This window comes from Parasteatoda tepidariorum, chromosome 6, assembly GCF_982258835.1.
Source record: "Parasteatoda tepidariorum strain Cologne lab strain chromosome 6, Ptep-v5.0, whole genome shotgun sequence".
NCBI lineage: Eukaryota > Metazoa > Arthropoda > Arachnida > Araneae > Theridiidae > Parasteatoda > Parasteatoda tepidariorum.
In genome coordinates, this window is record NC_141760.1 from 72365785 (window position 1) to 72387276 (window position 21492).

At 34.8% G+C, this 21492-nt stretch overlaps 1 protein-coding gene across 1 annotated transcript; it reads left to right on the top strand.

Annotated features, from left to right (window-relative positions):
• Positions 1-19496: 19496 nt before the first annotated feature.
• LOC147808107 (uncharacterized protein F54H12.2-like) lies at positions 19497-20804 on the top strand. The gene has a single exon (XM_087166879.1). It carries the CDS (start codon positions 19497-19499, stop codon positions 20802-20804), a length of 1308 nt encoding a protein of 435 aa, XP_087023005.1.
• The last annotated feature ends 688 nt before the right edge of the window (positions 20805-21492 follow it).

A 21492-nucleotide genomic window follows, 5' to 3' on the forward strand; every position in this document is an offset into this window, starting at 1 on the left:
TTACAATACATACGGACCATGCAGCCCTTCTTTGGCTTAAAAATGTTAAAAATCTTAACGGGAGAAGTAAGATGACGAGGAAGAGAAAAAGATTCGGGGTGTCTTCCGCGTCCCGAAAGAGAACAAGGGACGCTGAGAAATCAGCTGGACCCAGTGTCAAGTACCTGGCAGCTGGACCCTTGAGGAGCAGTCAGGCCTCATCAAGTGAGGAGGAAACGAGTTCAGCTGGCCACAGTCTTAGTTGGATTCCGGCAGCTGGACTTTCTTCGAGGAAAAGACAGCGTGCGACCTTCTTCGATGATTCCGAAGAGCTGCGTCAGCGACAGTGGGAGCTGTTCGGCCTTCTGGACTCGTCGGAGGAGGATGACTCTGATTCTGAATCAGTTCCGGAACCTGTTCCAGAGCCAGTTTCGGCTTCACCTGCAACTCCTCCTCTTGTCCGACCCCGAAAACCGAGGAGCACACGTATGCAGATGTTGGCGGGGAGCTCCTACTCTGCCCCCCCCGTGCACCACAGTTAACGAGGGGCCAGTTTCTTCGCGGACGCGAAAACTGCCCCGAGTCAACAACTACTTGGAACCAAAACTGCCCCGCCTCCGCAAAAGGAGAGCTAAACTCGGAACTGGAAAGCCGAAAAGTCGGGTAAAAAACACTCGGCAGTATGTCAACCAGCAAAGAAGAGAAAGAAGAGCTGGGTTTCTTCAAAGATATAGAGCTGGCTGTGTGGATGAGGAAGATGAAGAGGAAATTTGTGTGGTTGAGGAGAATATTCTTCTAACAGAAGCAAAAGACTTGGCTGAACTCGTCAAGCAATTGATGGATGAAAATTCATGCCTGAAAAAGAATTGTTTTCCCCTGACCAAAGAGAAATTGATTCTAAAAAAGTCTTTTGAGGAGCTGGAAAAAAAAGTTCAAGCCGTGGAAGAAGAAAGAAAAAAGATTCAAGAACAGCTCTTTCTTCTGCAAAATGAAAGAGCAATTGAAGAACTTGCATCTCCAGAGGTAATTTCAAGCCCTGAACTACCTGATCAGGAAATGGATGGAGAACACAACCCTCTTGATGAAGTTATGGATGTAGCCACTGACATTTTTGACGTGGTGAACTCTTATGATGAAGTTGAAGATGAAGAAGAGGAATCCATTGAAGATTCTGATTCTGAAAATGATGATGAGGATGCTGTGCCAGCAATAAGAACATCGCCAACAAATGTTCGACTCCAGGCTGCTAATGTCAGGCCAGTGCGAGCAAAAAGGCCTGTTCCGCGCTTCGAGGTAGAATCAACAAGCCTGGAAAAAATATGCAACAGGAGACGCAAAGCAAGTGAGAAGTTGCGAAAATCAAAGTATGCGAGATAGAACGTTATCATTTATGTATACTGGAATAATTGATGCTTATAATAATAAGAATTGAAATTAAAAAAAAAAAAAAAAGATCTGATAATCTAATGTGTATTTTGTTATAACTTTATGGAAAATTCTGATGGAAGGGGTTGCAAGTAATTAACCATAATTTTACCCTAAATTCTAAATTTAATAATGAAATAAAATTTTTTTGGAGAGGGGGGATGTAATATAGAATTTCTCATACGAGTTCTATATTAACTGGTAAGCTTAAAACATATGTTTCTTATCAAGTTTAAGATGTAGAAGTCGGTCTCTCACAAAGAGCCATAAAAAGTCAAGATGAACCAGATAAGGCCAGATAAAAGATTATGTTCTGAAGTTAATCGGCAATAATTCATCAATGAAGATAGTCCCAGAAAGTTCCCACCGTCAGAGTGGCGAGATACTTTTAGCGAATCAAAACCTTTAAATTTTATAAATTGAATGACGTTTCATTGAGATAAGAAGATGCTTGCAACCACGCCCTCTCAGAATCTCACTTTAAAAGCTCAGGACAGGCCAAATTGCGTGTCTTTTTCATATTTTCAATGGCTAGATAAAGCTGGGCCAACGCCAAACAATCCCTGCAAAGGGGGAAACCTGATGTAAATATCCCACGCATAATGTGTGCAATACCCCATCTAACGAAATAAAATGCCTTTTTAACAGAAGCCGCGTAAGTCTCTTTAATTATCTAGCCTTTAAAGACATAACATGACAAGCCGGCAGTCGCAAGTAATTTGTTTGGGAATAAACAGCAAAGAACATATCCATCGTTTCTCTTCAAGGAAAAGATTAGAGGAATATATATTACCTTCCGAAAAAGAAGATGAAAAGAAACAACAAATAAGTCAACAAGTTCCGATGCATGGGGTGAAAAAGCTGAATTCCGTATAGTTCCTACCGCAAAAGAAGTAAATAGAAAAATATGCAAGTGGGTCGTCAAATCAACCAAAAAAAAAGGAACTTTATCGCCTGGGAAAGTCGAAATACAACCATAGAAAAAGATTGTGTCACAATAAATATTCATTCTAAAGTTCACCACCGCATCTGGATCAGTCAAAGAATCATCAAAAGCCATATGGAGAATTTCAACTCCGAAGAATCCCCAACCCCCCAAGAGAAGAAATGATATTATATCTTTTTACAGTTCAAAGTAAAGCAGCTTTCTTCATCTAGGTGACGACATCTAAAAGAACACTTGCATCGAAATCATGGAAAACATCTGGACGGAGGATCTGGACTTACAAATGCTCAGAATCAAATATAAACATTATCTTCAAAAATCCAGAAGTAGTAAAAGTATTCCGCGTGTGTCTTCACGTAAAATGTTTAAGTCAAACCTTTTAATATATAAGTATAAATTTGCAATGACAACTAAACACGTCATTCTTCAAAATGGGTAAGTTATTTTTATAAAAAATATTCAATTTCTATAAGAATTTTCATTTAGTTTTAAAAAGAAGTACATTTGTTTCTTATTATTTAATTGAATATTATGTATAAGTATTTCGTGAAATTATGCTCTTCATTAAAGTTAATTTTAAAGGAAAAAGAAGAAAAAAATGTTGATAAATTGTAAGAAAGGAAAATTCTAAAACATAATGAGCTAAAATGGTTCAAAAGATTGAGGTATATTATGTTAATATTCTCTTATTGTTTGCATTATTTATTTTGTCCTTATTATTACTTGTATTATTGTTTACAAATCTTTTGAAAAAGTTTACATATGAAAATAAGAAAGAAAAAATAATTAATGAGTGTAATATCAATGATAATCATGATAATATTAAAAGCAAGTGTGGAATAAATAGGGAGACGAATTCGGTTAATTCTAAAAGTATACAAACTTCTGATAATTTTAACAATACTGAAATTTGTGCCAATGTAGAAAAAAATAATTCAAATGTAACGCAAAATGTAAATGCAATTGAATTTAGGATAGATTTTTCAGATTTTGAAACAGTTGTTCCACCTTTTAAAGGCAGAAAACACGAAAATGTTAAATGGTGGTTCGAAGTATTTGAAGATCAGGCTAAATTTTTTAATTTATCTCCTTTACATAAATTTGTATATGCAAAAAGGTGTTTACGCGAAAATGCGTTGATACTTCTTCGTAGCCATCCTAATATTAATTCGTTTTCTCAATTGAAAGAATTATTAAGGGGTCTAGGTGGTTTTTCCCATCAAAATTTTCGATTTTTTGAAAAAAATATATGTTATACTCTGTTTTATTCTGAGCATTTTGACACCAAGTTTAAGAAAATACTCAAAAAACTTCATGAGTTACAGCAAAAATACTGAAACACACTTTTTGAAAACATGAAATGCCACGCCCCTTCACTCAACGTCGTCTGCAGTCTTTCACAGTTTCGTTTTTACTAATGCGTTTTATTTCATTCTTGCGCATTAACAATTATTCTAATCACGTGATTATTATTTTATTTTTAAAAAAGTGATAACCTTATGTCTTAGGCTACATCTCAACACTTCTATCAATAAATTCATTGTTTGTTATTTCGTTAGAAACTCGTTTGAAGCTGCTAGCTATTACCTTATTTTGTTACTGAGTTATTATTGTAATTTACAATAATTCTGCAATGGATACAACCAAAAAAAGACGTTCTGGACAACACCCAAAGAAAAGGAAGTTCGGAGGGAATCAGTTTTTTGATAAAGACAGAAAACCTCGTGTTACCGATGTAAATAAAAGTAAAACATCCTCAGCTTCAAGTAAGAAGCTATCTAATTCCAAATTTAGTTTGGACTCTAGTCTCTTACATTGCAGTGAAGATTTTGAAGGATATCGTGTTGTTGATTTATATATGTTTTTTTCCAATATCGCTAATGTTTCCTGCTGCAATATATGTTATAAAAAGTTAGAATTTAAAGAAAAATCATTGCGTGGATTATCATCAAACATAGAAATTAAATGTACCAATTGTAGCAGTGTATCAACCTTTAATAGTTGTACAATGATTGGGAAAAAAAAGAATGCTCCTGAAATCAACATAAGATCAGTGTTAGCTATGAGAGCTATTGGTAAGGGTTTAGAAGATCTAATTAAGTTTTGCACTATTATGAATATTCCATGCTCATTAAACAGAAAATCCTACAATGAAATTAATGTCAAGTTAGCCTCTGTTATTAAAGAAGTTGCCACGGAAAGCATGTTAAATGCAGCGAATGAGGAAAAAATTGCTTCGGAGAAATGCCCTACTGTCAGTGGTGATGGCACCTGGAAGACAAGGGGACACACTTCGAAGGTAGGCGTTTGCACACTGATTGGTTCTGAGTCTGGAAAGGTTTTAGACGTAGAAATAATGTCTTCATTCTGTAAAGGGTGTGATTCATACAAAGGTAAAAAATATGGACCAGAGTACCAGAAGTGGTACTGTCGCCACATAGGGGTATGTCGTAAAAATCACACTGGCTCCTCTGGAATGATGGAAGTACAAGGTATGCTAAAGATGTTTCAGCGCTCTGAAAAGCTTTATGAGGTAAAATATCTAAATTACATTGGAGATGCTAAAACTTTCAGTACTTTGAGTGCAAACAACCCATATGGTGAAGAATTTCCTCTTCAAAAAGTTGAATGTGTTGGTCATGTGCAGAAGAGAATGAGCACAAGGCTAAGGAAGCTGAAAATGTCATATGGCAAAAAATTATTAGACGACAAGAAAACAATTGGTGGTAAAGGCAGGTTAACCGACAGTTTAATTGAAAAACTTACTTCGTATTATGGTAATGCTATCCGAGCAAATAGCGGTGATGCCATAGGGATGCAAAGAGCCATTTGGGCTGTTTGGGGTCATACATTCAGTGTCGACGATGATCCTCAACATCAATATTGTCCAGATACTACTGATACATGGTGTAAATATAATGCCGCGAAACAAAATGGTACTGTAGGTAAATATAAGCATAAAAATCCTGTGGCGAAAGCTATCAGAGATATTGTAAAACCTATTTTCAAAGATTTAGCACATCCTAAGTTACTGAGGCGGTGTTTAGGTGGAAAGACTCAGAATCCAAACGAGTCTTTGAATTCTCTAATATGGAAGTTTTCTCCTAAGACTATAGGTTCTGGACTAGTTATAGCAGAAATCGCAACATTCCTTGCTGTCAGTATTTTTAATGATGGCCACCAGTGTTTTTCGGCTATTTTCGAACATTTAGATTTTAAGGTTGATAGCAGTGCTTGCTTTGAATTGGAGAATGTTGATAAAGTAAGAAAAACATATTCAACAAAAAGAGCTTTGGCTTCCTCTCATGAAGCACGTAAGGCTAAGCGACGAAAAACAATTCGTGATAACGAACGCTTGGCAAGTAAGGAAGGTGTAAGTTATGCTGCTGGAAGCTTTTAACATAAAACAAATTCAAAACTTAAAAATAGGTATATTTGACTATTTATATTATTTTTTTTTAAATATTAAAAAAATTATAAATATTGTATTTTAATATTTACTAAGAATTTTTTATATTAATATTTATTGGATATCTGTTTTAGTAAAAAAATTTATCAAGACCAATATTGTGAGTACATAGTGTGTAACGGGTAGTTTACGTAATTCTGACTACTGCCTCGTAGCATGCTTTTAAATCCTGAAGAACCACGTACAATCAAAATTTAGTATTAAATAATTGATTTCTTTGTCAAAAAAACTGAAAACTCTATATTCAAAGTATTTTAATGACTAAATTGTTTGTTTTAAATTATTTAATTAAAATCTTGTCTTTAAATCAGTTTTTCTCATTTTGATATTTTTCACCTTGCGCGCAGAATAACTCAGATTGTAATTAAAATAGAGGTCTAAAACTTGCTGAAAAGCTTCACTATGATATGTTGCTTAAATTGAACCTAAATTATAAGCATTGGTTAATGTTTTGGTAGTTTATTAATGTCAAATGTAAAAAAAAAGGTCAAAATTCAAAAATTAATTTTTTTTTAATTTTAAAAATTATTTTTATTTTTAAATTTTCTTAATAAATATTTGACCGTCCAATAAAAGTAGTTTCAAGTGTTTAACAAGGTTTTTATGTTTTTAATCGTGCGCGCAAGAGTTATAGTATATAAATTTTTTAAAAAAATTTCTCAAAATAAAATTAAATTTCACAAATTTTCTTATGATATTTTTTAAATTATTTTTCATAAAACAAATGTTCGTATTGTTTGTAATGTCTTGAAAAAAATTCAAAACCTTAGATCAAGTTTTAAATATATTATATGGAAACGAACATAATAGTATTTTTTGCTTTCTCGATGAAATCAAAACCACCTAGACCCCTTAATCGCTGAATTTATGGTTACCTATAACTCAGCCGAAATTCATGAAATTTTGAGAAATAGGAAAAAGCATACGCACGAATCAGTGCAGGAATATTTTTTAAAATTAAAAGAAATTGCAATTCAAAATAATGTGGATGAACAATCCTTAATGAAATATTGCATCAATGGCATACACGATACAGTAGAAAATAAAGCTATATTAAATGGATCAACTAATTTAAATGATTTTAAAAATAAACTAAGGATATATGACCAAATGTGCATAGATAGAGAAAAAAATAAAATACATAATAATGACGTACGTTACAATACTCCTAAATTACAAAAGCAAAAGGAGGTTAAACTGCATTTAAGTGATTATAAAAATAATGAAAATCAGGCGACACACAAAGTGCGAGATTTGCCGCCCAGACCGTGTAAATTTTGCGAAAAAATAGGCATACGAAAAGCATATCACTGGGGGCAATCCTGTTCAAATAATCCGGCTATAACTGAATATAAAGCTGGAACATCAAAGACCAATAAGTATCAATTACTTGTGTCAGGATACATAGAAAGTGAACAATCCGTACAAAAGGATAAAAAAGAAAAGAAAGATAACTCGAGTTGCATGCAAAAATTAATGCTAAATTTGGATACGGGATCAACAATAAATTTGATACCCGAGCATATTGTATTGAAATTGAATGTTCCTGTTAGAAGTTGTAAAGGGATAAATGTTATCCAAACAAAAGGCAAATTAACACTTGCAAAAAAGTGTACTCTTAATTTAAAAATTGGTAATATGGTTAGATCGACTGAGTTTCTAGTACTGAACAACGATCTAAACTATGCCATACTGGGGGTACAATCTTTATGTGATTTTCACATTGTTATAAATTGTGTAAAGCAAATTGTTACCCAGAGAAACAGAAAACTGATCACTTTCTCACCTCTGGAAAATCGCGACTTGACTTTACAAATAATAACTGAAAATCCAATGCAAATAAGGGTTAGTAACAGTAAACAAAAAGAGAATGAAACTGAGAAAGGGAACATTAAACAATCAATTTCAAAAATAAATATGACAAATAACGTAAACGAAAAAATCGTTGTACGGAAAAGAAAAAAGAAAGAGTTAAAAAAGATCTAAAGAATTCGAATGTTTCTGAGATAAATTCTGGTAATGGAGACACAAATTATCAGACCGTCATTCACGAAACAACTGAATCGATAGAAAATGTGAAAAATTCTGATTTACTCAGAATTCTAAGGGAATATGAGGACATATTTGCTAAGAATAAATATGATGTAGGTAAAGTTAGAATAGAACCACAACGGGTGAGGTTGACTTCGGATTTACCGATCTCTTTAAGGCCATATAAAACATCTCCGAAACAACAAGAAGAAATCGATAACCAAATTCAGGAGTTATTAAAACATAATATAATAAAAGAAAGTTCTTCTCCATATTCTGCGCCAGGAACATTAGTATTTAAAAAGGAGGAAAATAAAAAAAACGCGTTTATGTGTAGATTTCAGAAAATTAAACCAGGTGACAAAGTCGGACGCTGAACCGTTACCTCTCATGGAATCTCTAATTGATAAATTAGCTCAAAGTTCGTATTATTCTTCTATAGACCTGATTTCTGGTTATTGGCATTTACAAATACACCCAGAAGACACAGAAAAATTAGCATTTGCAACACACAATGGGTTATATGAATGGTTACGTTTACCTTTTGGTTGGAAAAACGCCCCAAGCATTTTTCAAAGAACTATTCGTAGAATCCTTACTAAACATAAAATTAAATTCGCTGCAAATTATTTTGACGATATAATTATTTTTTCAAACAGCTATTCTGAACATTTAGATCATATTAAACAAATTTTTGATATATGTAGACAAGAAAATATTAAATTAAAATTTTCTTAATGTTCATTTCTAAAACAAAAAATTGACTTTTTGGGGTATGAGATAACAAACGGCACTGTCACACCAAATAATAGTAATATTGAAGCTATTAAAAAATTAAAACCTCCTACAAATGTAAAATCCTTGCAAAGATGTCTAGGATCCATTAATGTTTATAACAAATTTATAGATAAATATGCATCTATTAGAGCTCCACTAAATAATTTATTAAAAAAGGATAATAAATGGATATGGACAGATGATTGTCAAAAATCTTTTGAATCTCTTAAATCAGCTTTAACTAGTAAACTAATATTGAAAATATTTAATCCTTCTCATGATTGTCATATTTTTGTTGATGCTAGTACAAATGGTATTGGAGCTGTACTTAAACAATGTGATGAATCTGGTGTTCTGTATCCCGTAGCGTTCCACTTCCGCTCATTAAAAGATCATGAAAAGAACTATTTTATCACTGAGCTGGAATGTCTCGCTATTGTGGACACTTTAAATAAATTTCATCACTACCTTTTTGGAAAGAAATTTACAATACATACGGATCATGCAGCCCTTCTTTGGCTTAAAAATGTTAAAAATCTTAACGGGAGAAGTAAGATGACGAGGAAGAGAAAAAGATTCGGGGTGTCTTCCGCGTCCCGAAAGAGAACAAGGGACGCTGAGAAATCAGCTGGACCCAGTGTCAAGTACCTGGCAGCTGGACCCTTGAGGAGCAGTCAGGCCTCATCAAGTGAGGAGGAAACGAGTTCAGCTGGCCACAGTCTTAGTTGGATTCCGGCAGCTGGACTTTCTTCGAGGAAAAGACAGCGTGCGACCTTCTTCGATGATTCCGAAGAGCTGCGTCAGCGACAGTGGGAGCTGTTCGGCCTTCTGGACTCGTCGGAGGAGGATGACTCTGATTCTGAATCAGTTCCGGAACCTGTTCCAGAGCCAGTTTCGGCTTCACCTGCAACTCCTCCTCTTGTCCGACCCCGAAAACCGAGGAGCACACGTATGCAGATGTTGGCGGGGAGCTCCTACTCTGCCCCCCCGTGCACCACAGTTAACGAGGGGCCAGTTTCTTCGCGGACGCGAAAACTGCCCCGAGTCAACAACTACTTGGAACCAAAACTGCCCCGCCTCCGCAAAAGGAGAGCTAAACTCGGAACTGGAAAGCCGAAAAGTCGGGTAAAAAACACTCGGCAGTATGTCAACCAGCAAAGAAGAGAAAGAACAGCTGGGTTTCTTCAAAGATATAGAGCTGGCTGTGTGGATGAGGAAGATGAAGAGGAAATTTGTGTGGTTGAGGAGAATATTCTTCTAACAGAAGCAAAAGACTTGGCTGAACTCGTCAAGCAATTGATGGATGAAAATTCATGCCTGAAAAAGAATTGTTTTCCCCTGACCAAAGAGAAATTGATTCTAAAAAAGTATTTTGAGGAGCTGGAAAAAAAAGTTCAAGCCGTGGAAGAAGAAAGAAAAAAGATTCAAGAACAGCTCTTTCTTCTGCAAAATGAAAGAGCAATTGAAGAACTTGCATCTCCAGAGGTAATTTCAAGCCCTGAACTACCTGATCAGGAAATGGATGGAGAACACAACCCTCCTGATGAAGTTATGGATGTAGCCACTGACATTTTTGACGTGGTGAACTCTTATGATGAAGTTGAAGATGAAGAAGAGGAATCCATTGAAGATTCTGATTCTGAAAATGATGATGAGGATGCTGTGCCAGCAATAAGAACATCGCCAACAAATGTTCGACTCCAGGCTGCTAATGTCAGGCCAGTGCGAGCAAAAAGGCCTGTTCAGCGCTTCGAGGTAGAATCAACAAGCCTGGAAAAAATATGCAACAGGAGACGCAAAGCAAGTGAGAAGTTGCGAAAATCAAAGTATGCGAGATAGAACGTTATCATTTATGTATACTGGAATAATTGATGCTTATAATAATAAGAATTGAAATTAAAAAAAAAAAAAAAGATCTGATAATCTAATGTGTATTTTGTTATAACTTTATGGAAAATTCTGATGGAAGGGGTTGCAAGTAATTAACCATAATTTTACCCTAAATTCTAAATTTAATAATGAAATAAAATTTTTTTGGAGAGGGGGGATGTAATATAGAATTTCTCATACGAGTTCTATATTAACTGGTAAGCTTAAAACATATGTTTCTTATCAAGTTTAAGATGTAGAAGTCGGTCTCTCACAAAGAGCCATAAAAAGTCAAGATGAACCAGATAAGGCCAGATAAAAGATTATGTTCTGAAGTTAATCGGCAATAATTCATCAATGAAGATAGTCCCAGAAAGTTCCCACCGTCAGAGTGGCGAGATACTTTTAGCGAATCAAAACCTTTAAATTTTATAAATTGAATGACGTTTCATTGAGATAAGAAGATGCTTGCAACCACGCCCTCTCAGAATCTCATTTTAAAAGCTCAGGACAGGCCAAATTGCGTGTCTTTTTCATATTTTCAATGGCTAGATAAAGCTGGGCCAACGCCAAACAATCCCTGCAAAGGGGGAAACCTGATGTAAATATCCCACGCATAATGTGTGCAATACCCCATCTAACGAAATAAAATGCCTTTTTAACAGAAGCCGCGTAAGTCTCTTCAATTATCTAGCCTTTAAAGACATAACATGACAAGCCGGCAGTCGCAAGTAATTTGTTTGGGAATAATGGCCCCAGGAATAAACAGCAAAGAACATATCCATCGTTTCTCTTCAAGGAAAAGATTAGAGGAATATATATTACCTTCCGAAAAAGAAGATGAAAAGAAACAACAAATAAGTCAACAAGTTCCGATGCATGGGGTGAAAAAGCTGAATTCCGTATAGTTCCTACCGCAAAAGAAGTAAATAGAAAAATATGCAAGTGGGTCGTCAAATCAACAAAAAAAAAGGAACTTTATCGCCTGGGAAAGTCGAAATACAACCATAGAAAAAGATTGTGTCGCAATAAATATTCATTCTAAAGTTCACCACCGCATCTGGATCAGTCAAAGAATCATCAAAAGCCATATGGAGAATTTCAACTCCGAAGAATCCCCAACCCCCCAAGAGAAGAAATGATATTACATCTTTTTACAGTTCAAAGTAAAGCAGCTTTCTTCATCTAGGTGACGACATCTAAAAGAACACTTGCATCGACAAGGCATGATGGTCCGGAAAAGGAAATTCAGTGGAAGTGATAAGTTTAAAGTGGAGGCATTTCTACCTTCTTTAGACTCGTTAATAACTAAAATAAGTAAACGTGGAGAAGCGTAGGAAAATATAGTGGCAAATTTTCACTTTTTAAGTAATTTAATGAACATTGAGTTAGTTATTTAGTGTTTTTGGCGCAAGAGCCAGAAATGTCTATACCGCACCATGTGCTTGGTTTAAATAAAAGGTAAAATTAAATTGAGTTATAAAATCCAATGTCCTTAAGGTATAACAGAAGATTAATGAACATTGAATTCAATAAACTCAAAAATCTAGTAAATACGTACAAGAATGATTTAGATTACGATGACATATTAAATGAATGCATCCATGTGACATTAAGTCACAGCCTAATTTCTAAATATCCTGTTTTGTTAATCAAAACACTTATTTTTTTCGGCTTTATTTATAATTTTATGATACAATTTTTTTCTTCATCTTTTTCTTCTCGCCCCTTAACGCGTTAGCGCAATGAGGACATTTTCCCCAGGAAGTTCCTTGCACATTCCTCAGACACTCCTTTTCGTGGAAAAAGCTGTCGGCGTCGTTTGATGTAGCACGAGAATTTGAAGTCGACTGAAACTTAGCTTTGCAACGTCAATCTGAAGGTGAGAATAACACTTAAAAATAATATTGATAATACATCTCAACTTAAAATTTTAGTTCTTTAACTCATACTTTCAGTACCTTGAGTACTCAACTCGGTTTTTTTTCCCTTTTGCTATAAAAGCCAGAGCGCGGGAGATGCTCGTGGCATTCGAATCTTTTCATCACCCCAACGTCACGCTGCTCCCTGGCAGGACGTTCCCCCTTCCTCTTCTTCTAGAGGAAGAGAACATCTTTTGGTATGGCGTCACGTCTACCGCCATGTTGGCAAGTCAATCTGCTGTGCTTTCTTTTTTCTCTGATTTAATGTCTACTAAGTAAATTCCTGATTGTGTATCTCCTGCTTTTAATATGATTATATGGGACTTTATGACAAAAATAAAGGAAATAGGCTGCCATCAACATGTTGGATATTTATGGGACGCATCCGCTGCCCAGACACCGCCATTGATGGACTCCTTCACAGCCATTTCTAGCTTTATTGTAATGCTGTTTTAACTTTTCAAAAAAAAACTCAAAATATCGGCAGCTGTTCCCTTTTGAAAATTTTATGATTTAATCCTTTTATCAAGAATTCTTTTTGATTGAATACTCTTCTTTATGACGCACTAGCTTGGGATAGTTCGGTCTCCAGCTACCAATAGTACCCACATTTTTAAGATGTTGTGCCATTGATGATATTTTAAGATGTTGTGCCATTGATGATATTTTTAAGATGTTGTGCCTCACTGTGATAATTTTTAAGATGTTTGCCTAGTAATCTCCAATAAACAACAAAGATTTAGTAAAAAGAACTGGACTACTTCATTTTGACTGGTTTTGTTGTTGTTTTCTTCATAGGTGTGGATAGCTTCTATGGAGAGGAGGTATGTCTTTTTGTAGAATATATTTGTTATTTTCTGGGACTTTAAAAATTAAGATTCCTTCTGGGTTGTAAAATTTGCAACACAACTTCAAAAATGTACCACTATATTTTTTCACCCGGCCATTAATTTTTATTTTTCTTTTTTAAATTGTTATCACTTGCTTGTTAGCAACTTTTCATTCCTTTTTTTATTTTATACCCAACCGTAACAGGGCAATCCATTTTAAACATTTTTTTAAATTCAGAAGAAAATAGTTTTGAACTTCCCGCATTACATAAAATCGATATTTCCCAGCATTGGTTGGTTGGGTTTTATTGGCACAAGGGCCAGAAATGGCTATACTGCACCAGGAACTTGGTTAAAAGTCGATCTCAAGGTCAAACTACTGTATTTATTTCCCAGCATTGAAATAGCATTAAGAATTATTTTGTTCATGATGATTACAAATGGTACCGGAGAACGGTCGTTTTCTCAGCTTAAAATGATAAAAAATCAATTACGCAGCGCTATGGGACAGCTACGCTTGAACTGGCTATGTCTGATGTGCAATTGAAAGTGATGTGCTAATGACTATCGAATTTGACGAAATAATCAAAGAATTTGCGAATAAAAAAGCTCGCAAAATTTGTTTAAAATAATTATTAAAGGTTTTTATTTTGCCAAGGTGGTTATATCTTTATTTTTGTTCATTTAGTTATTGCGATTACGGCTGGTTACCATCTCAAATTTTTTTAAATAATAAATATCTTGAAAATGTTAAATTTTACGTGTATTAAATTTTCAGAGAATTCAAAATGTGTTCAAATTTGTCAAAATTATTGCATGTTTTAATTATTACATGTTGGTGTGATCAACGACGAGCCTGGAAGCAGGAATGTCATGACGTCGTCTTTGCAGACGAATCTAGGTTCTGTATACAGCATCAGGATGGCCGCATCCGTGTTTGGCGACATCGTGGAGAACGGGCGTTCTCCACGATGTCGCCAAACACGGATGCACACACGGATTGGCAGCTTGCATTTGACATCGTCACACAAACGCCAAACACGGATGCACACACGGATTGGCAGCTTGCATTTGACATCGTCACACTGACCTATCACCTGTAGTAAGGGTATGGGTTGCCATTAGATACACGTCTCGATCACCTCTTGTTCGTATTGCCGGCACTTGGAACAGCAGCCGTTACATTTCTGATGTGTTAGAGCCAGTTTCTCTGCCTTATCTTCGCTACGTTTCTGCACAACCGCATGTTCATACCTGCCAACTTTTACGCATTTGGCGTAAAATTTTATTTTTATATTTAAAGTGGTAGTAAACATATACTACTTTTTTCTTTAATAAACTTACTTTTTAAATGTTTTTGATCACCACTATTCTTAAAAAAAAATAAGCATATATATTAATATGCGTTATTATCCACGGTGGTCAGCTAAAGTCTTTTAAAATACAACAAAGTTTTTGCTTACAATTGAAATTTTGATTCTATTCCACTACCACTGAGAAAAAACATAATGGAACGGATCAAAAGTTGGCAGGTATGCATGTTGCCCGCACTGTCCAGACCTTCCTTGACACAGAATATGTTCGCTTGTTGCCCTGAACAGCACGTTCTCCTGTCTCAATGGCAGGCTTGGTCTCTCAATAATTGAAAACGTCTGGTCAATAGTTGCCGAACGACTGGCACGCCACGACTCGTCAGTCACTATGGTCGATAAATTGTGGCATAATGTTGAGGCTGCATGGAATGCTGCACCTGTCCATGCTATCCAATCTCTGTTCGACTCGATGCCCAGGAGAATAACTGCTGTTATTGCTGCCGGGGAGGCTGCTCTAAATACTGATTCCTCAGGACCTATACATCCAAATATCCTGAAAATGTAATCACGTGTTCTTCCAACTATAATGTATGCGCTAGTAGGGGAAAAAAGGGGGTTCAGCCGCAGCAGGAGGGGTACAACTCAACATTTCAGATTCGGCTACTGCCGCAGCAGGAGAAATACAACTCAACGAACTATGACGTCAGAGGTTTTTCTGAGAGTGTGAGATCCCTACTGTAGATAAGGTTTTATCTAGAGGGTTGTTTTTATCTCTTCTGTAGAAAGTGAAGGAATTATTTTCATTTTCGGGACTTAGAAATTTTTCGTACCCAAGTGTATTTTATAAAGTTTTCAATATTTAAATTAATGTTATTATTATAATGTTATTGTTATTATTATTTACACATTAATGCTTTATAACTTCGTAGATTTAATTTCTAAATGAACCATTCCTTAGACATTACTGTTTTGTTAATTTAATATGATATGTCAAATAATTCAAAAGCGATGAAAAAGTTTTATATATTCTATATGTAATTAGTTATTACATCAAATATGTAATAATCATTTGAGGAGTCTACTCTACGTGTTTAGCTAAATAAGATGATGTATGCATAACTTGATGGTGGTGCTTTTACGTTATTGATGATATAGTGTAATCATTATCCATTAACATTTTTTCGCTAACATTCATTTGATTAAGAAAATTTTAGGAAAAAAACATTGATAAAATACTGGCGTCTCCACCATTAACCGAGGAATGTTAAGTAAACTCTTGACATTACTTTAGAAATTGAATTGACGATAAGTGCGTCTCGTTTTTTTTTTATTTTTTTTTTTTTTTTTTATTTTACTGAGCACCAAAACTCTTCTGATTGGTTGTTGAAAGCTTCAAAAGCTCTGCAGTTTGCTTACCATTTCTACTTTTGAAAACTTCCCTAGCAGCGTTACACGAAATTTTCTCACTCTTAACCATGAAACGTTCTTTCGATATGATGGAGGATACCTCTAGTAACCTTTCACCATCTACCTCTGATGAAAGTGTTAAAATTTTGCCTGACCATCACTACCATCTTGGAGGAGTGAACTATGTTGCTGTCACCTTCTACGTTAATCGGGTGTTGATCCATTTGAGGGAATATCTCACTGGAGAAAACAATGCTCTAATCCCAACCAAAAAGGGAATTACTCTTACTCCTTCTTTGTGGCTTTCTTTCGTAAAGAAATTCGAAAATGAATCAGCGATGGAGGCTCCTGTGCTCATTCTTGAAGACAGTCTACTAATCGCAAAAGCTGATCTGGATATCGGACCTCATGTCACTTTTCAAAAATATTTCCTTCGAAAAAATTTCACACGTGAGTTTACAAAGTCAATGTGTACACTCTCCGATACTGAGTTTTCCACACTCGCAACTGACAAGCTCTTTCAAGAAAAAGTTTCAGCTAGCATAGCAACTTTGCTTTTTCAACATAACTTCCCTCACATTGTGCTTGAAGAAGTAAAGAAACGTCCCCCTCCATCACCTCTTCCGGTAATAGAATCTTCAGATGTCGATATAATGCTGACAACTTCCTTGCTAGAACTTGTGAGAGTGAATATTGCATCGAGTATAAAAGTTATTTTCAACTGTTTCGGATGTGAAGAAAACTATGAAAACCAACTGGGTCATGAATGCATGACGCTAAGTCATGAACTGAAACTGTTAAGATGTGGTGATTTAATATTCTCACACTTTGACTTAGTACAATTAGCTCATGATTTTCTTGAAACGAATGCACTGATTACTAACTACATAAATAAGAATTTTTTTTCGAAATTAAATGTTTCAAATTTGATAAGGAATGCAAAAGAACTTTATATTACTTCAGATCCAGATCTTTCGAATTTTATGTAGAGTTATAATTCCATGTTAGTGATTTCGCTGTTTAAACATATAGTGTTCGTATACTCACCTTAAATATATTTTCTTTAAAATTTTATGTATTTATAGTTATGTACATATTGTTTATTTCTGTATGTAACAAGTGTATATTCTTAATGACAATTTTCAATTTGAATAAATTTTTTTTTTCCATTTATTTTTTGTTTTCATTTATAAATTACTTTCATTTTTAAGTTACTGTCATTTTTGATATACTCTTTCAGAAGGTGACATATTTATTTTTCAGCTGTGTTAGAATGCAATTGGACGATTTACATAATGATCCCGCACAACCTGGAAGTTTCGGTGGGGTGGAAGCTTTGTACCGATCGATGAAGGGAAGAGTTTCTCGTAAAGAGATAAGAAATTGGTTATCTACCCAAAATTCGTATACTCTCCATAAGGGTGTGAGAAATAATTTTTCACGAAATAGAGTCATGGTGAGTGGAATGAGTATTCAATTTCAGGCGGACATAGCGGATTTAAAGGGGATTGTAAATTTCAACGATGACTATCGATATATCTTAACGTGCATCGACGTCTTTTCAAAATACGCATGGGCTTTCCCACTGAAACGAAAGGACAGCTCTAGCATTATATCTTCCTTTAAAGAAATATTCAAAGAGAGAAAACCTATAAAATTACAAACAGATCAAGGGAAAGAATTTCTTAATAAGAATTTTCAATCCTATTTAAAAAAAGCTGGAGTTCACTTTTTCTTCACATTCAATCACACTAAAAGTTCTATTGTTGAGAGGTTTAATCGTACTTTGAAAACAAAGCTTTGGAAGTATTTCACTGCTAAAAACACTTTTAGGTACATTGACGTTTTAGAAGATATAATGAAGAGTTATAATAACACCTATCACACTAGCATTAAAATGGAGCCTGCTAAAGTTACAAAAGAAAACGAAAAACAAGTTTTCAATAATTTATATCAAAACTTGCCTAATCAGAAACGTTTTAAGTGTACATTTAAAATTGGGGAAGCTGTACGCATATCAAAGTCGAAAATGGTTTTCGAGAAAGGTTATGAAAACAATTGGTCTGAAGAAATATTCATCATCAACCATTGTATTTCTAGAATCCCCCCAGTATACAAAATTAAAGATTTGATGGGTGAAGAAATTAAAGGAACATTTTATACCCAAGAATTGCAAAGAGTTATTCTCCCTGAAACGTTTCCAGTCGAAAAAATCTTAAAAAAACGATTTCATGAGAATAAGTTGGAATACTTAGTTAAATTCAAAGGTTATCCCAGTAAATTTAATGCTTGGCTTCCCTCTAATGATTTATTCGTCTTATAAAAGTAATTTCACATTCTACAATCTCATCATTTGTCACGATGAGTTTCTACATAACACTACCAAGTGATGCTTCCATGCATATTTTTCTCGACAATACCATGTCCCATTTTTCTACGAAACTCCCAAAACGTCTCGAACTTTTGGGAGAATGGGAAGTAGGCTTAGTAGAAATAATTTATCCGAGAATGTGGAATAACATAACGGAAGATGGAAATTCGTATGAGTATAATTTAGGTAACGGTGTAAAAAAGAAAAACTCGATTCCGAGTGGTTTTTACGACTCAGTAAATGAAATTATCGATCAGTTTGAAAAAAATATAAGAATTAAATTAGGATATAATAAATTCTCGAAAAAAGTAAAACTTCAGCTGACAAACGGTGCCACACTTCGTTTATCGAAAGGATTAGCGGAAAGTTTAGGTTTTCCTCATGATGAAACGTTAGGCGAAAACGTCATACCTCCAGGTACACTATCTATTGAGAGTCCTTTTGTAGCAGATCCTAATGTCGATTTACACTTGTTATATATCTATGCCGATATTATACAACCTGAAATGGTTGGGGATGTAGTAGCCCCCCTTTTACGAATTTTAACCGTGAGTGGGAAAGATGGAGAAATGATTCATGCTCAGTTTGAAAGACCGCACTATTTACCTTTGTCTAGAAAAAATATTGAGTCAATCGAAATAGTTATAAGAACTCACGCAGGACGTTACGTGTCATTCGAAAGGGGGAAGTTGATAGTGAAACTTCACTTTCGGTTGAAAACATTATAGAACAAATTTTTCTCAAAATGTATCAAAACTACCATTGTTGTACAAAATCTTTCGAAGATTATTACTCAAATCAAGCAGGGAATGGATTATCTTATTATAAAGGAGTATCACTTCAAAAAGGAAGCGGTTTAGGTGGAATTTTTAAAAGTATGTTTCGAATGGTTTTACCTTTATTCAAATCAGGAGCAAAGGCCGTAGGAAAACAAGCTCTCAAATCGGGAGTTGACATAGCTAACGATTATATGCAAGGAAAAGATATAAGGGATGCTTCAAAACAACGTATAAAGGAGGCGACTAAAATACTCACAAATAAAGCAGCGGATAAAGTGAAAACCATGGTTGGAGGGCATAAAAGGAAACGCAAAAACCGAAAATCTACTAGTAGTAAGAAGTATCGCAAAGTGTGCACACCAGATATTTTCAGCTAGCATGGCTTTAATAAGAAATGATTCTTTCCCTTCTGTTAAATCGGAACTTGATTTATTTCTCAAGCCTCCAACACAAACTGCTATAGAAAAAGGACAGTGGTCAGAGTATCACCCCATATCGAACATTCATGATGGCCTCCCAATCGAATTTAATATATCGGGGACTTCAGAGGAGTATTTGGATTTAAGTGCTACACAACTGTATGTTAAAGTAAAAGTTTTGAAAGATAATAATCCTCTACCCGAGAATGAGAAAATTTCCCCGTGCAATTTATTTTTCCATTCTCTTTTTTCTCAAGTGGATGTAATGTTGAATGATCGTACTATCACTTCTTCGAGTAATACTTATGCATATAGATCTTACATCGAAACTTTATTAAATTATGGTTCAGACTATAAGAAAAGTTTTTTAACCTCTGAATGCTGTTACAAAGATACCGCTGGTCATCTCGACGAGACCGACCCATCAAAAGAAAACGAAGGATTGAAAAAGCGTTCCTCAATGATTGCTAAGGGAAAGGTATTAGAAATGATCGGAAACTTACATTGCGATCTTTTCTATCAAGACAGACTGTTATTAAACATGATTGATCTAAAACTGAAGCTCATTAGAAATAAACCGGAGTTTTGTCTCATATCTCCCGAAAATGCAAAGTATCAAATAGCTATCGAGCATGCATCTTTGTTTGTGCGTAAAGTTAAAGTTAGTCCAGGTGTGTTATTAGGTCATGCAAAAGCCTTAGAAAAAACAACAGCTAAATATCCTATAGACAGAGTACTATGTAAAATGTACTCTATTCCTGCTGGCTCATTTTCCTTTTCTCAAGACAACGTTTTCCTAGGACAGCTTCCGAAAAGATTGGTTTTAGCCTGTGTGGATAACGACGCATTCAACGGCACTTATACTACTAACCCTTTTAATTTTAAACACAATGATGTGAATTTCATAGGTGTTTACGTTGACGGAAATCCTGTGTGTCACAAACCTTTAACTCCGAATTACGAAGATGATCAGTACATTCGTTCTTACAACAGTTTACTCTTAGGAAGTGAGAGATTAAGTAGCAATAAAGGAATTTACATAAATAGAGACGAATTTTCAAAAGGATATACATTGTATTCCTTTGATCTCTCTCCAGACTTATGTGACGGGAGTTATCTTAACTTAATTCGTCAGGGAAATTTAAGAATTGAACTGAAGTTTTCAAAACCTCTTCCTAAAACTATATCGTTATTTGTTTATAGCGAGTTTAATTCTATTATCGAGGTGACGAAGAGTCGTTCTGTTATATGTGATTTCTCAGTATGAATGTTCTACAAATAGAGAAAGTATTGAAAAAAGATGTGTCCACCCACAGAATTTTTATTGGCGTTTATCCGAGTGATAGAATTCCTAAACGAATTACAAGATTTCCATCTGCATTTGTGGTTAATACTGACCCACACTACAAATCTGGAACTCACTGGATGGCATTTTATGTGAACTCACCTAACTCAGCAGAATTTTTCGATTCCTACGGACACTCACCTAACTTTTTCAATCGTTACATTAGTAATTATTTTAAGAATTACTCGCACGTCACTTACAATGACGTCTCTCTTCAAAGTGATTCGACTGCTGTATGTGGACAGTATTGTATCTATTATTTGTATTTTCGATGTAGAAATCGTTCAATGAAATTTATTATTGATTCACTACAATTAAATTCTATGCAAAATGATAAACGTGTGTATAACTTTGTTAAAAAAAAGCTTTATAATGAATATGTACCATTTTATATTTCATAATAAAGAGTTTGATGTATAAATAAGCTTAACGTCTGCTATGTTCTTTCATTTATCGTGATGGAGTCACTGAGATTAAAGCCCTCTTTCACAGCTTTGATTTGCGGTCCAACTTCCTCGGGGAAGAGTTACTTTTTAAAGAATTTTTTAAAATATCATAGTGAATTAATCTATCCCAAAATTGATAAAGTCGTTTGGTTTTACGGTATATA

Bases quoted from the DNA above. Each gene is read 5' to 3' on its own strand.
- LOC147808107 (XM_087166879.1), top strand. From the start codon at position 19,497: ATGGCTTTAATAAGAAATGATTCTTTCCCTTCTGTTAAATCGGAACTT.